Source organism: Lepisosteus oculatus, chromosome 1 (assembly GCF_040954835.1).
Source record: "Lepisosteus oculatus isolate fLepOcu1 chromosome 1, fLepOcu1.hap2, whole genome shotgun sequence".
In the NCBI taxonomy this organism is placed as follows: domain Eukaryota; kingdom Metazoa; phylum Chordata; class Actinopteri; order Semionotiformes; family Lepisosteidae; genus Lepisosteus; species Lepisosteus oculatus.
In genome coordinates, this window is record NC_090696.1 from 14,282,325 (window position 1) to 14,298,858 (window position 16,534).

General features: G+C 36.4%; 1 protein-coding gene across 4 annotated transcripts in view; it reads right to left on the bottom strand.

Moving 5' to 3' along the window:
• Positions 1–1,758: 1,758 nt before the first annotated feature.
• Positions 1,759–16,534, bottom strand: part of tll1 (tolloid-like 1) — a 95,917-nt gene continuing 81,141 nt past the window's right edge. For all 4 annotated transcript variants that reach the window (XM_015344358.2, XM_015344359.2, XM_015344361.2 and 1 more), the window contains 4 exons: positions 12,529–12,656; positions 8,188–8,401; positions 4,966–5,216; positions 1,759–4,368 (listed from right to left, as the gene is read on the bottom strand). In XM_015344358.2, the coding sequence (XP_015199844.1) occupies positions 4,234–4,368; positions 4,966–5,216; positions 8,188–8,401; positions 12,529–12,656 (728 nt within the window). In that variant the 3' untranslated portion in view covers positions 1,759–4,233. The remainder of the gene's footprint in view (positions 4,369–4,965; positions 5,217–8,187; positions 8,402–12,528; positions 12,657–16,534) is intronic.

Consider the following 16,534-nt stretch of genomic DNA (forward strand, 5'->3'; position numbering starts at 1 on the left):
ACAGTCCCAAGACATGCTGGTAGGTTAATTGGCTTTTGGGAAAACTGGCCCTAGTGTGTGCTTTTGTATCTGTGTGTTCCCTGCATCGGACTGGCCTAACCTGTTACTGTACAATCCGGGGTGCATCCTGAATGGCACATATTGTTTGCTAGGATAGGTTCTGGCTCTTTTCCAACCCTGTATTGGATAAAATGGATTGATCTGTCATTTGTGACCATGTAGTAACATCATAGGTCACATGAAATACATCAAACTCCAGGGGGACAATGTAGATGAACCAAATGCTCTGGAAGGTTGAGAAAGCATACAAATTCCACACCGAGATCCCTGGAATTGAACCAACAACTTTAGATTTGTGAAGGAGCAGCTCTGGCTCCTCAACACGACACGCATGCCTGACTATTATCCTGTTTAACTTTAAAAGTACAGGAATTATTTTCTTCTAACCTAGTCCTCTTTGCTATAAAGATGATGTGAATGGTTTTGTCAACTGTTTTAAATATTCAGTACTCACGGAGTAGGTGGCACTCTGAACAAAAGTATGACCTTTTCATTTTAGATGTATTTTTGGTCACAAAATCAGAAAAATAATTCTCATTAACCTTTACAGTTTTTAATGAGGCAATTTGCAAAAGCAGCTGCATACCACAATTAATGTGTAAATAATCTGTTAATTGTGTCTGAAGACCTTTCCCATTTAGTCATATATTTTAAACTGTTGTTCTGCTTAGTAAATGATTTTAATCTTAAAACTGTCACAAACCTCTTTTCTCTGCCAGCCAGTAGACAGATGAATCATTATGTTTTTTGATGCAGTTCCACTATCAACGGAAGTGTAGGGGGAACTATTGTTAACTACACTCAATACAATTTGTTCACCTTAACTTGTGACTGTGCTTTCTGCTTCAGCAGGAGGAAAACATATTGTTAGCTGCTAAGCAAACAGATGTTTGCTGTCAAACTTAACTAAGCAATTTAACATAAGCTCTTTGTGCAGAATGTCAGTATTTGATTATGGAGTTAATTGTGCAGCAAATATATAAAAATGGAAAAGAGGCAAGCCTACATATATTTCTGTCTCGTGTAATACTATACAAAATGACAGAGGAAATGACTGGCTCCGAGTACCTATTCAGCCCTTCGGAAATAATGCAAAGATCAGTTGGAAATTAGTCCTCCACAATCGCCACTGCATTGCGCTAAACGAGAACCCGTTCTCATTGTTCCATCTGTGAGTGCTGTCAGACACGAGTGCAGCTGAAGAATCAGTCATGCAAAATGAATCAAGATGATGGTTAAAAGCTCTTCAAGATAAAATGGGCTAAATGTAAGACCTTGTATTTGTGGTTCTGGCTTTCTTCCATATTCAGATATGGATGTTCTTCAGCACATTTTTTCCTACTAAGGTTTCAATCGTTCCTCTCTGTTCCAGCATGGAACTCCAATGGGTTATTTTGTACCAGTGGAGAGACAATCAAATTTGGAAGAGGTTAGTAGACTCAGTGTAAATAATAAAGACATTGGAGGAGGTTACAAAAGAGAAGAACAACAGGGAAGCCTTTCTTTTGGTATTTTTTAGAACAAATCTGGGCTACGGTCCATAGCAGCTTCTATCACGTCTCTTTTCTACCAGTTTATACCTGAACATTTAATTTGTCAGTGACCTTATGGTGCACAAATACTAACCGTATTCTGAAACCAGTCGCAATGGAAATTATTGTGATGAGGTGACATTCAAGAATATTCTCAGTGACACAGTTGTTTAATGTCAACCTGACAGAGGTTTTAATGACTTATTTTAAAACCCACTAACATCAGGCAACAAACATTGGAGAAAGTAACATAAAACTACAGTGAAATAGTTTCAAGTGGAACTTGGCACATACAGTAACAGGAACTGTTTGACCATACCACATATGTTCACTCCCTACCCAACCCCCTTGCAACATACATAATGTATATACACCATAACTAAAGGTCAGATATGGTCCTGTTTACATAACATACATTGAATGTTTTTTGTAGGAACAACACTTTGGGTCACAACATACTCTAGTTACATAGATGCCCTGGGACTGTGGACATCTTCTTAAGCTGTTCATGTATTCTTTTTTACAATAAAATCTTCAAGTTCTTAAACTTATCAAAATAAAAAAAAACAAATATCTACAAAAACGAGTGCAAGAATATACATTTTGTTCTAAGGCAATAGTTGTTGTTCCACAGGACTAGTGCTGTCAATGCGATGACACTTTGAGTCTTTGTTCTTCGGCTGCAGCCAGTCGTCATTCCACATTCATACATGATTTTGCAGGTTGTTGGCTTATTAAATCAAAAAGTTGTTTATACATGGAATAGCACCATAGGAAATCCCTTCGACAGCAACTGTCCTTTCTCAACATGCTTAGTTTCAGACATCCAAAAACTATATCCTTTAGGCAACTGTACAAAACACAATCCCAAACATTTCGTTTAACTCTGATCTCGAAGCAGATGGATAGTGACATTTCTTCAGTGTTCCATTGTTAATCTTCTGTAATAGCCAAGCCACTAGCGCAAAGTTAATTAATTTAGGATGGTTTGTTTTTTTTTGTCACCAAGGCTAATGTCTTTAATAGATTAACATGGTCCCTGCCATGGAGAACACAATATATAGATATTACAAGCCTCTAACTTCCTATAAGTTTTAAGTGCATAAAAAGAGCATGATATTATGGTAGCAAATTGATATAGAATGGATGGACACCTTTGCAACAAACAGGATCCAATGCTTCCATTTTTTTCTTTTTTTTCACTGTGATTGACATGTGCACAAATCCGAAGCAATTGAAAGAGTGCATATCACACTCTCCTAGACTCACGTTAATGCATGCACCCATTCAATGTTACATTAATAATAATAACAATAACAACAGTTTTAGTTGCAAAAGACAGTTCAGTAAACAACGTATTGGGCATCAAAGGCAAAACTGATAGTGTTGAATAATAATTCAAACAACTGAAACATCACATTTGCCTAAAGCAGCTATTCATAAATACTGATTTCACAACCAAAAATGCCTTGATCTTTCATATTTATAAATAATATTGTTTTAGTTATTAATTCAAAGAAGATTCAGCTTGGCGGACACCTATCCATTGGTAAGCCACTCTTCCTGGTGAGGACTGCAGTATGCTGGAGCCTTTCCTGGAAGGCAGAGCACAAGGCAGGACAGGGACAGGGGACACACAGCTGCTCTCCCGTCAGTTTGGATACCAGTCCATTGCTGGGCCACAGAGGAAGGAACAAGGTAGCAGCCAATCAGATACAGACAGCATGATGCTTGGAAAGTGAGTGAAAACCAGAGGAACATGCAAATACTATAAAAACAGGTGCCCCAAGCGGCATTGAAACCCAGGACCCTGGAGCTGGACCGTAATGCGTACAATCCTACCATGGTATCACCCTTTTGATAAAAGTTCTACCAGATATTTAGAAGATAGCATTGTCGCATTCTGAACGTCCTGCAGCAAACTAATCACTGGCATGCTACTGGATTACTTCCCAGTTTATAATCAATGGCAACACCACCTTAAAAACCTAAAGATCTACTAATCCAATATTTTATGGTTTTGTTCTGCTCAAGATCTCAAGACAAAATATACCCTCAAAACAAATTTATTTGGTAAGCTTTTGCCGGAGAGAGCAAAGTGAAATTCTATGTGCTCGCAAAAAAAAAATCCAAGAGAAACGCTCATATCTTTTGGAAGAATAAAGAAATATTACAAATACAGTAAAAAAATAAAGTCCTCAGTGGTTTATTTTAAAATACGTGTAACTGTAATGTTTCTTTCACTATTAGATTGTGCACTTCATCACATGACCCAAATCCAATCCAATACTTGCAACTGACAGTCAATGGTGTTCAGAATTTTGTGCAGAAAGTACAAATTTATTGGCCTGAAAATAGCATGGAGCTTAGCCACTTCACATGGTCCCTTTTCAATGTCTTTCTTGCTACTGAAATCTTGAGGCATCAAATTCTTCTACTGATCACCGACTGCACCATTTTGAGTTCAGGATATGCACTGATGCCACTTTCTCAATGCCTTGATTGCATTCATCTTTGATGACCTCCTGTACATGGAATAAACCAGTTTTATTCAGTTTTTATTTGTTTCAGATGTTTTTCTTTCCACCAATAGAAAGATTATTTTATTTAAAAATATATTATTCATGGTGAGGTTTTCAGCTTATTTTTTGGTGTGGAGAGCCTCCTGAAACTTTGTACTTGTGTATCGTATATGAAATCCTTTCTTGCTGATGGTGTCATCCGTGTGGAAGTGAATTAATATAGTTTCTCTAGCAGAGTAGATTTCCTCTCTGGGCTGCAAAAAAACAAATGCAATAATTTAACAACCTTTCCACACCAAAAATACATAGGTTATTTATGAAGTTTTTGTTTTGTTTACTGCATGATGGTCTAACTTTGAAAAGTCCTTGTAATGTTTCAGATTTAATTCTCAGAGCTTTGTAAGTAACTCTCATCTCTGTAAACAACCCTCACCTGTATTGCACAACAGAGTTCTGTCAATCTTGTCAATTTTGTGACAAATGTTGTCAATTTGTGATGTAGCAGAAAAAAACCTTTGCAAGTTACAGTATGTGTTTATGTTAGTGATCATGTCTGGAAGCAGAACAATACTAATGGAATTCAGTAGAATCTGGTAAACCTCCCCTACCTACTGCTTTCTATAACCCTCTTTCATCTTCCATAGACTTTTTACACTTCAAAACTATTGTTCCAAGTCTCATGTGACAACCCAAATAAGACGTAAACCTATGACACAATCAATGTTTAGGGAAAAATAAAAACACACAAGAGTGTTGACCACTGTATATATATATTCATACTTAACCTAACACTTAATGAAAAGATGATTTATAAATCTGGTCATTATATGTTATAGTCATTAAGGCCTTACCCCTGATCCACAGAATCGCCCCCGTGTCTGAGATGTGCTGCCAAACCCATCAAACACTTCAATGTAGTCGTAACCGCAGTCTGCTTCTTCTTCCACTTCAAAAGTCTGAAAAGTGAGTTCAATTCCATAGCCGTTCTCTGCTGTTATCACCCATTCGCAGTCAGTATGTCCTGGGTAATTGTTGTCTCCAAACTGTGCATGGGAGTATAGGTTTTTCTGTCTCGTCTCTGCTCGCAGTCTTCCTCCACATTCTGTTTAAGAACACAAAAAATACGGAAGGAGTACACTTCATGCCAGCATTGAAAGAAAGTCATTGTTTCTACTGTTGTTTCTTGAGTAGTAAAATGGAAAATTCTATCTAAAAATATAAAATCTTGGTTTCAGTTCAAGTCCGCTGCACAATTTTCAGACTAAGGGAAAAATCCAAATATTTCTGTCCAGCAAGGAAACTCCTGGAAAATGTGTAACAAGTCACGAGATTGTCTGGTTCTTTCAAGACGGGTACTTTGAAAGAAAGCAGAAGAGGAGTTTGTTGTAAGTGGTTCACAAGGGTTGGAGAAAGCAGAATAACAATAGTCAACAGGTAAAATTGAAGGACAGCAAAGGCAAAATGCAACAGAGATCTGCGAAAGCCCAAATTTTAGCATTCATTTTTTGCTTTGTAGATGCCAGCTATTCTGAATTCCACATCAAATATCACCACATATAAGTAAGTAGTTAATCAGTGCTTTAAAAATGTGATATGAAAGTGAGATTAAAATATTTCTTACAATCAACCCCCTGTGGAGAATGATTACTAAAGACTAGTTTGTAATGAAGGATAGTGTTATGGGCAGATTACGTTTGTCTGAAATAATCAGTCTCTCGCTGAAAGGAAAAAGAAAACTGCAACCAGTGTACTTTGTTGAATACGACTGAATTGATATATATATAGGGACCCAATTCTAAAGTTGAGTAATATAGAACCAAAATTATGTGCATCTATGTGTACTGATGAGGTGCGATATTTTGAGGAAAAAGTGTTTATAGTAAAATGCCCGTAGAAGATATCCACCAAAGTATTTTGAAGGTAAAAGTCATTCCTATGCAAAAATATTCAAATGTCCTGATAATGTTTAATTGTTATGGGTCAAATAATAACAAAATACAATAACAGTAAGAAATCATAGTTTTATATCAATGTACCACTGTAATGAAATCAGGTTTGTCCCCATTAAATGTGTTCTTTCTAAACAGTCAAGTGTACTGTACTGTTATAATCTGATAATATACTGAAATACTGTAGATTCAGAACAACTGCAGCACAAATTTGCTGTAGTCACAAGTAGCAAGGATATGTATCCAAGCCTGTTGCTATCTAAAGGTTCTAACACTGCAATTAAAAATAGCTGCCAAGAGAATATCTTGGCTCCTGATGAAGATTACTTTAAAAGCCACAATCAAACCAGATTACATTTTCGGGATACAGAAGGTTAGGTTTGATTGTATCATTATTCTCTTCCTGATTGCTTCAATACTATCTTCTAAGAAGAAAGAAATCACATTATGACAGGAAAACAAACACGATGAAGATTTTGTTCTTCTACAATCACAGATTTTTAGTTCTTAGTTCTGGCATTACAAGGAAAAGGGTGTCAAAACCAACAAAACACAACCAAAATATACTACAATTGTTGATTCTTGTTGATATATATTCCATATGTAATTTGCACACAACACAAACATGGATTTGTTAGTATGCATTAGTGTACACAATTATGGGGCCACTTAAAAATATTGCTGATATTCTGGAAAGAACTGAAAACTGTAATATCCTCACCATGAGACATGAGATTACTATTCATCTGGATATAACATACAGTCTTTTAGTATCCCTAATGTTTCATGAGTGGAAAAAAGATATTTCCCTATCAGTGAGAAAACTGTAAGCTGCTTTCAGGACTAACTACAATATGAAAATCAAGGACAAGACAACAGCTGATGACTGGACATTCATCTAGTGAGTCTTTAAAAAACTGGAGGATAGAGGAGAAGTCTGTGGTAGCTGAGTAACTTTGACCTGAAAGTACGAGGCAAAAGATTATCATATTCATTATGTAATGTATTCTTGGGAATAAGCTGCAGTTAAAGTCAATCTTTCACACTCTACAGTACAGACTGCATTTAGTGCTTACAGAAATTGAATGTCACAAAGAGAGAAATACAAAAAAAGAATAGCAGCTATTTAAAAGCTCAAGGCTAACCGCCAGCTACCTGCTGTGTTTAATGCCAAATCAAATCTTTCCATATGTAAGAAAAAGTACAGAGATGTTTTCAAGAGATTTTTGTTTTTACTTTTACAGCAATAATATGCAGTATGCTGTCGTGCTTATTATTTAGGATGATAGGGTTTTAATGAGCAAGCAATAGTCATTTTTAAGGCAAATCAGTCTGTTATACCTACAGTCTGAGCAGTAATCCATTTTTTAACTATTATCCTATCCTAGAGTGATTTGCTGCAAATGGTTCTGAATGGGGAGCTTCATCTGTATGCAAAGGTTGCAAAGGTGTAAGTGTAAACTCCATGTTACAACAGAAAAGAAGAAGCACAATATGTATTACTGTATATACACCCCACATATGAAGATAAAAAAATAAACATATTTGGAATATAAAGGAACAGATAAAGAAAGGTTTATTCCATGCTGACAGGAAAAGAAACAATTCGGCTGTGGAGCCTTCTTCAATATTTGGAATATTTTAACAAGAGTATAATACTTTGTTTATAGCACTGCCACTAGGTGGCAATAGAATCCTTTATGTATGAGGAAATCTCTTTGTTTTATTGATGGTAAGAGTTTTGTAGACAACAACAAGTAGAGAGCTGCGTCAGCATGCATAGGCTGCAAAGGAACAGGTAAAGGTTTATTCCCTGCTGAAAGGAAAAGAAGAGACACAACGTTTCGGCTCTGGAGCCTTCCTCAGGACACTTGTTCCTTCGCAAAAAAATATTCTTTACATACAGTACATGTAGAAAATGACAACTAAACCTCATAAAAAGAAGACAATGATGTGGTTCTTCCACACCAGGAAATCATTAAGAATTTATCAGATTCTTACACGTGTTCAAAGAGTTGCTATAGATTTCAGAAAGTAGGAGGTCTACACCACAGCAACACACATGTACAAACACATTGCCCTCATTAAACAGTTATATATCACACTTTCTACATGGTAACTGACCTGTAGAATGGGTGGCCTGAAAGCCTTTCCTTTGTACCGAAGCATCCGAAATAAACTTGAGGTACATTTTATTGCCAGTTGAAATAACAGGATCTGGTGTCTTGCTGCCACACAGCCTTCTGAGAATTGCAGCTTTGGCACTGTCCCCGTCAAACACCTCCAGATGGTCATAGGCACATTCTTGATGTTGCTCAATCTCAAACTCATTAAAGCTCTGAAATGGAAAGACAGATTTCAGTGTCATTTATATTTACTTTTTGCATTTCCCTCTTTCTTGGAATATCATTAAAAGTGGGCGAATGCTTTAGTAAGGCACCATATGAATGCATTCGTCTGCTCATTTTTTATTAAAACACAGGAGAACAATTTTTTTACTTTCCTTTACTCTACACCTAATCAGCATCATCTGGCACCATTATAATGAAGGCTAATGGTTTATCATGGAGAGGTATAATGAAATAATGCAATCATCATAATAAATCTGCTCAGAACTGCACAGTAGAATAGAGGTTTAAAGATAATAATGTAAAGGTGGATTAATATTTTATAAATGATTTATTTCAAAAGAGTTGTGTATTAAAGTAGCAAATCAGTATGATTGATAACATATGTACTGTGTGTATTAATACAGTACTGGGCAATCAAAAAGTTTGTTTGAAATTCAGTAAGTTCAGAAATGTTCCAACTGTCGTTATATTGATTGAGATCAAAATAAAATTGAACCATACAATGTGTAGATTTTTATTGGCCTTTCCAAACACTGAAAAACACTCAACAGTAATGCCCTGCTGATTTGTATCATCTGTTTTTATTTAAAGTGCATGTTAATAAAAAATGTGTGAATTTATCATTAAATGTGCTTCACAAGTGGTAAGAGTATTTGTTTTCAATATTGCTCCCTTCAACATCCACATTTCTACCACAGCTCCACAGACGCACAAATGCATTCATTATAAAATGGTGCAGCTTTGTCACCGAAACATTCCTGGGCTCTCATGATCATCAATGAAATTCATGTCTTGGACAGCTTTCTTCAGGGGGACCAAACTGATGGAAATCCAACATTGTGAGACTGTGAGGTGATTTCGTGTTACAGTGCAAAAATGCCAATTCAATACATTCAATGCACTGCACTATTTGAGGGATAGGTGGTGAACAATTTCTTTGGAGCTCCTTTGAACTGTATAAAATATTGTAACGCTTACGGCCGACAGGCACTGTGTAAGAGCCGGCGTACCAGAGCAGGTGACGTCACCACTCTTCCCTGTGATAGCAGAACTACAGCTACTGGGCTGTAGAGAGATCTCTCTCTGGCTCACCGGGCTGGGTCCCTGCAGAGTGACGTTGGAGTCCCGGGATTGAGCCCCCAATGGTGGGGGGCTGACCTAATCCGCATTAGTGCCCGCCTGAACCCCCGTTGTGTTACATTGGTGTCAGAATCGGGGTGGGATAGCCCTTTGCCGGGGACAGCAATTTAAGTGGGGGAGAGTGTAACTCTTAAAGCCGACAGGTACTGTGTAAGAGCCAGCGTACCAGAGTAGGTGATGTCACCGCCCTTCCCTGTGATAGCAGGACTACAGCTACTGGGCTGTAGAGAGATCTCTCTTTGGCTCACAGGGCTGGGTCCCTGCAGAGTGACGCGGGAGTCCTGGGGTCGAGCCCCCGATGGTGGGGGGCCGACCTAATGCGGCAAGGGCACCTGCCTGAACCCCCGTTGCGTTACAATATATTTCAGAGTCAACAGTGTTGTACTGTAAGTACTGTCAGAAAATGTCATCAAGGACAGACAGCCATTTACTTGCTTGGGTTCTATCTTGACATTAGTGTCAAGTATATGATATGCATACCTAGAGTGCTCTTGAGTATAAATTGGCATACTCTATATATCTTTATACTTTAGCTCATCAGAAACCGAATTAAGAAATATGAAGGAGGCCAGTGGTACACAAATCATATTCCACTTTACATTCAAGAGGTATACAAGTGGTAATTTGTGTCACTCTAAAAGAAATGTCACAAGATGGTGTGACTTTCATGAGGAGCAATACAACATGATTGGTGGTGGGAATGGCACCTTATTTAATCTCTTTCTTATTTCCTTTTCAGCATCTACATTTCCCTCTTCCCCTGGATTTTTTACAATATAACAATGAAAACTGAGAAGTTGTCTAGTGTCCACAGGTACAAACACCCAAGGAAATCAACTCACATATGGTCTAAAGATTTGTGTCCTTGAATGCAAATGTTTAACGATTGCTCGAATTTCAGACCATACTCCATTTTCAGAAAATACCGTTGTCATACAGAAGCCTGGTCACTATGGGAAATATGAATCATGTTCACCAACCAAGTTGTTCGGTAGAAAACTAGAATTATATTTACTTTTTACATTCGCTTTGTAGGCAGGCTTATACAGTGGCATACCCCTTGTTATTAAACTTGTGAAGATTTTTTTTAATGTATTTCTTGGAAAAATGGTTAAACTCAAGATTCATTTGATATTCACTCGTGCCTGGAGTGTTGGAGAAGATAGAGAATATTTCTACTGAAAAGTAAATTAGCTTTGAGAGGATTACCTCAGATGACACAAGTGTTCTCCCTCTCATGTTTGGGACATGGTCCTACCTCAGGTGAACATTTTAAGCTTCTTAGCCTGTGCCAGGTTTCACTGAATAGGCCTGATTCCATGGTGTTAGAGGGTTATATATATCCTTACCCAATTTCAACAATATATCCAAAATATGTTACTTCAACTGTGTAATTTGGTTCACTTGTCTCTCATCTGTTATTATCTGATCTGTATTTGCAATCAGTTTTTATAAGTACTGAATATTAGTTTTAACGCTCTCTATTCTAGGTGGATGTCACTTATGAGCCAATGTCTGATCTGCTTTCCATTTTATTGAGCCAGAGAGGCAATAACCTGAGCACATGTGCATTTTAACATACAGACCTGCAAATGTTTGTTAATGCAGCTAAGACATTAATTACAAACCTGTTAGCAACTCATTGTGTACCCATACTAATCCCACCCTTTTTAAATGAACAATACATCCGTAGTAATGTGCAGCACATTGATATGTTTGCTTTTAAAGACAATATATACAAAAAAGATTATCATAATAATAATTTATGCACCTTCAAGTAAAAACTTTTCCACGCCTGTAACCTGGGAATGAAATTCATTCTCGAATGGAGCAGAGTAAAAGATTAATAGGCAGCTTTTCTAATGAATAAATGGAAAACAGTAAAACATTGTGAAAATAATAGTGCATGTACTGTTGAGTACGGTAAAGCTGTCTTAATCTGCCTAATCCTTTCTGGACTCCAGCCAGGCCCTGAAGCTGAATGTAATTTACATGAACAGCTGTCCTTGAAGAAGGGTGCATACCTACTGTAAATCTATGGAAAAAATGGGATTTGAAAGAATGACTTTGTAACAGTCTTTTTTTCAGTCTCACACCCAGTACTGGAGACGAAGGGATTCCCTTATCTCACCATTAGGTTTATTACAAATTATTCTAAAATAGAGAAAAAAAGAAAAAAAAACTCCAAGGCCATTTTAAGCCTTTTAATGTCTTAATCACAAAACCTAATCATGTAGAAAGAAAGGCGTACCTATGCATTTTTTTTTCTTTCTGAATTTCTAATGAAAAGAATATCAGTAATTAAAATAACCTACTGTACCTTTCTGCCATTTTCGAAACGTTTTCTTTCCAGTATATACTTTCAAAAATGTTAAACACATTTATATATTTAACAATGTGTAGTATTTGTAATTGGAACCCTGGTTCTGAACCACTGTCTTAGGTACACATTTAAGCACACAGTCACCTTACCCAAACCAACTGAAACAGAAGGCATCCCTTGAACAAGCTCTTTAATACTCTGGAAAGCTCAGAGTAGTGACCTCACCAAAACTAGCTCATCATATGCTGTACTCCCTGGTATCCCTTTAAACTCTACAGGAGCCTGAGACATTGGATGATATCATCTAATTGATCTGAGTCCTGGCACAACTCAAATGTTCGCAGCTGGATGCCAGATTTGACTTTCCTTATCCAGCCCAACCCAAACAAACATTGACCCTGTTATGCCAAATGTTATGCTGTCTTTGTGATACAGGGGCTTCAAATGTTTTGGAGAGCCCAGAGGAATGATTTCACAAAAAGAGATTCATCAGACCTTGTGAAGTCTGTCACAATGAATGATTTACAGTGTTTTTAACCTGAAACATGCAGGTGAAAATCAGCCCTATGCAGGCTTTTGCATATGAGGTTGTTAAATAAAAATCAATAAATCTAATAATCTTTGTGCTAATCACGTCTGCAAAGTACTCACTATCTTAACACGGTGTCCTGGTGTGGCTGTGATTTCCCACGTGCATTCCTTACGGCTCGGGTACTTGTCTGGCCAGTTGGGGCTGGTGATCATCCCACTGGAACTGTGTACTTTGTGTTCGCACTCAGCTGTGGTAACAAATGGTAGGAGACAGTTAATATACAAGAACAAATTGTGGTTAATTTTTAATCCTGTCAATTTAGTATGTTACATTGTACATGCTGTTATATTTAGGGCAATGAAAGAGGAAGGTTGTAAATCTAAAACTTAATTTAAAAATATGAAACAATGAATTGACAGTCATGAGACTTGAAAGTGTTAAGGGGTGATTCATTAACACAAAGATAAAACTGGTCTTATTCCTTTATTGCCTTTCATTTTGTAAGACTGAATGCTTAAACAAATTAATTAATCCCAGAAACACATATTTGGAAGCCATGTAAGGTTTTTTTCTGATAGAGGGATCTGCATAAAATCACAAATAATAGCTGACAGAACACATATGAAATAGTACTATCAGGTTAATGTATTTATTTTAATTCAAATCTTAGGTATGTTTCTTCCTCTCCATTTGTACCAAACTGGTTAATTTAAGCCTAAATTTAATCTTGATCTGCCATTGCTGTGTTGTCCTCAGTAATTTTATATAACAAGGTACATGAAGTCTGATGTGAAACATAATCAAACAAAAACTCTAGTTTATCATTAGAAAATAATATTATCCTCCACAACATTTAGAGAATTCCACACAGTCGATCTCAAAAACACATCCCTTCACTATTATGTACTGAGCCACATAAGAAGATATACTTATACTGCTAGTATAAGAAGAAACACTAAAACTTTCATGCAGAAAAAAATATGTATTAAGCTAGATCTACATATTTTCCTCAACAATTGACTGATCTCCTTTTAAATCCTCTAAACTCAAAGACACCTTGCCTTGCACCCTTCCACTTAGACTTGTCATCTGACTGTTCCCCTCCACACTCCTCTTGAATATTTAAATTAGTTAAATAAGTTAGCTTTTTATGAAATACGCCACGAATTGATCATGTCAAAGTACAGAATGATAGCACAGCGGGGGCACACATGTCTACATCATCCTTGAGGATGATAAGCAGTATACAAATGCAAGGATTATTACTATATTTGTATTATAAGATCTACATCAAATTTAATGCATTTTTGGGCTGGGTTTCATTTCCATTTAACATGGGAGTCTCGTTAATAAAAACAGTCACAAGAAAAAGGAAAGTGTCAGTCTGAAATCATTCCATGCTACCATCTTAAACAGTGTGTGGCTCATTAAACATTTGAATCAGATAAAGCGGTCAGAATTTACTGAATCAATCTGAGAGATTATATAAAACTCTTGGAATGCCAGGTATTATCCTCTGGTATTCCTGTTAGAGGTTGCTAAACAATTGTTAATGGCTATACATTCAAGTACACAAAGATTTTAATCATAATACATCAGAATGTATCTTATTATTAGGAATTATTTTATTAACTTAAATTGAGTTTAATAATTTATACCATGATGGAGCTGTCAACGACTTCTTAGCACTTGAAATGAGGACAATACCAATTCACTAACAACCTGTCTGATAAAAGGCCAGACTTACAACAATTAAGGAATAGCTGCAAAAATAAACTTAGCTAAAACTCAAATCCTAATCTTATCCAAATGCTAAAAAACCTATACCTTACCCCCATTCCCTTATCCTTATAATGTATAATGTTTCTTTATTAGCCCTACACAATTTCTTAACCTTAATCAGATGGTTTACAATCTATTCCCCCACAGGAAGTTAATTTTTAAAAGATCTGAAGAACAATTAGTGAAAAATTCATTACTTGCACTAACTAGTCATATATAAAGATATACTGAACAGACATAACTGTGTAAACTAATGTGTGCCATTGCCCGTATGTGACTGTATTCATTTTATTTTGAATGTTTGCAGTATCACTTGATTTCTAAACAATTAAACTTTTGTCAGTTTAATTCATTTGGCTTTTTACATTTATCCTCTTAATAGTGTTTGTATATTCAAGATTTGATGAGGCACTGTATATGAACTGTTCTATATTACAAACTTGACTGTACTGACTGTACAGTAGTCAAATGTAACATTTCAGGTGGGTAGCTGCGTCAGCATACGTAGGCTGCAAAGGAACAAGTAATCGGTTTATTCCACGCTGAAAAGAGTAGAGAGAAAACACAACGTTTCGGCCGTGGAGCCTTCTTCAGGTGTTTTGTAGGTTGATTGTAGTGAAACATGGGAACCATAAGAATGCTGGATTCCATTTTTGTTGAAATCAGAGAGCATAACACTGGAAGAGAAACATGTAGAGTGTAGCATTTTAGAGAAAATGGGTTTCTAGATCACAGAAAATTTGAACTTATCCAGTGTTAATAATTAGGGAGTTACAACAAAGAACTCTGATAACTTCTTATTGAAATGAAAAGAATCTCAAACTCTTGATATGTATGTGGCTTTGATATGTTTTAGACATGACCTTATGGAATACAGATGATCAGTGATGTTAGACAGATAACCATTACTGATTGAATAACCTTTTGAGACATAGTGTTACTCCAAAAAACATCAGTAATCATAATTCTCTGTACTAACGATGCAACACAAAAGTGAGAGATGAAATCAATACTTATGCTTTTTCCTGCTTTTTCTTTTTATGCTTTTAATTATATTATATTTGTAATTAATTATTCTTTTACTGCTGCTTTTAAATTCAACTTTCTAGGCTAACCAAAGTTTTCAGAAAACATAGCTCCTGAAAACTTTGATTCTCAAAGTTTTATGTAAGAAATTAGTTTGGAAAATAAGTTGCACAGAGCTAAGGAACCAAATTTTAAAATGGTACTGTATGTATCAAACTTGTGTAATATTGGTATTTTGACATTTAAAACAATAGACTTGACTGCACTGTTTTATATATCCCAATTTGAAACCGCCACTTTTTCATCAATTTGACCCAATGATACAATCCTTAAAATTACAACAGTGGCAGAACCAAAGTATTGTGGCTCCAGTGGTTACACTGTACAGTATACTGTATGATGGGATACCTGACTGACTCAAGCCCATCTTACCCTCAGCAGCTGACGTCTGCTGCTTGGAGAATCCTAGACAAAGTTAGGTTCTCAGTACATGTCTGATGTCTGGATTGTGGGACCTAAAATTGCTTCTTCACTGATCAAGCTATCCTGCTGCCCACTAAACTGCCATCTATCCATTCATTTCATCCAATTGAGGGTGGTGAGAGGGTGGGGGAGCTGGGACCTATCCCAGCAAGCAATGGGCATGAAGCAGTATAAACCCTGGATAACACACCAGTCCATCACAGGTCAAGCACAGACACAGATATACACACACTTACACCAGGTTTAGTTTTCCCAGAAACCAATTACCCTACCAATACATCTTTGGACTATGGGAGGAAACTGGAGCACCTGGAGGAAATCCAATTGAACATGGGACATGTGTCACCATGCCGCCCCCCCCCCCCAGGTTAACATATATTTTTACAATTCTAAAGGAGTGTTGTCAGATATTTGTTTTTAGAAATTAATTTAGAATGGTAAATTATCAGGTAAGCAACTAGAGAAAGCACTTTTTTTGGTAACTTGGATTATATTATATTATTATATAATTGTCTTAAATCCCTTTAAAACAATGGGAAAGAGCTCTCACAATGTTGAGCTGAAAAAAGTATTTTAATTAAAAAATGTTACAACATGAATACTTTCATTTCCGTATTTCTTCTGATCCTAACTTCATTTTTTTTTAAGTTTCAGAATTCCTACCATCTATTTAGCTACAATACAGCTGGAATTTAAATTTTGATTTAATTAAATTATGTTTCTATGTTTATGAAAGTTTCCTTTATATGTTACTTCAAAGTAGAAGCTACTTAACCAAAGGATTTAGATCAAGGGCAGAGTCCTCTTGGCCCTAAATTGATACAAATATTTTTT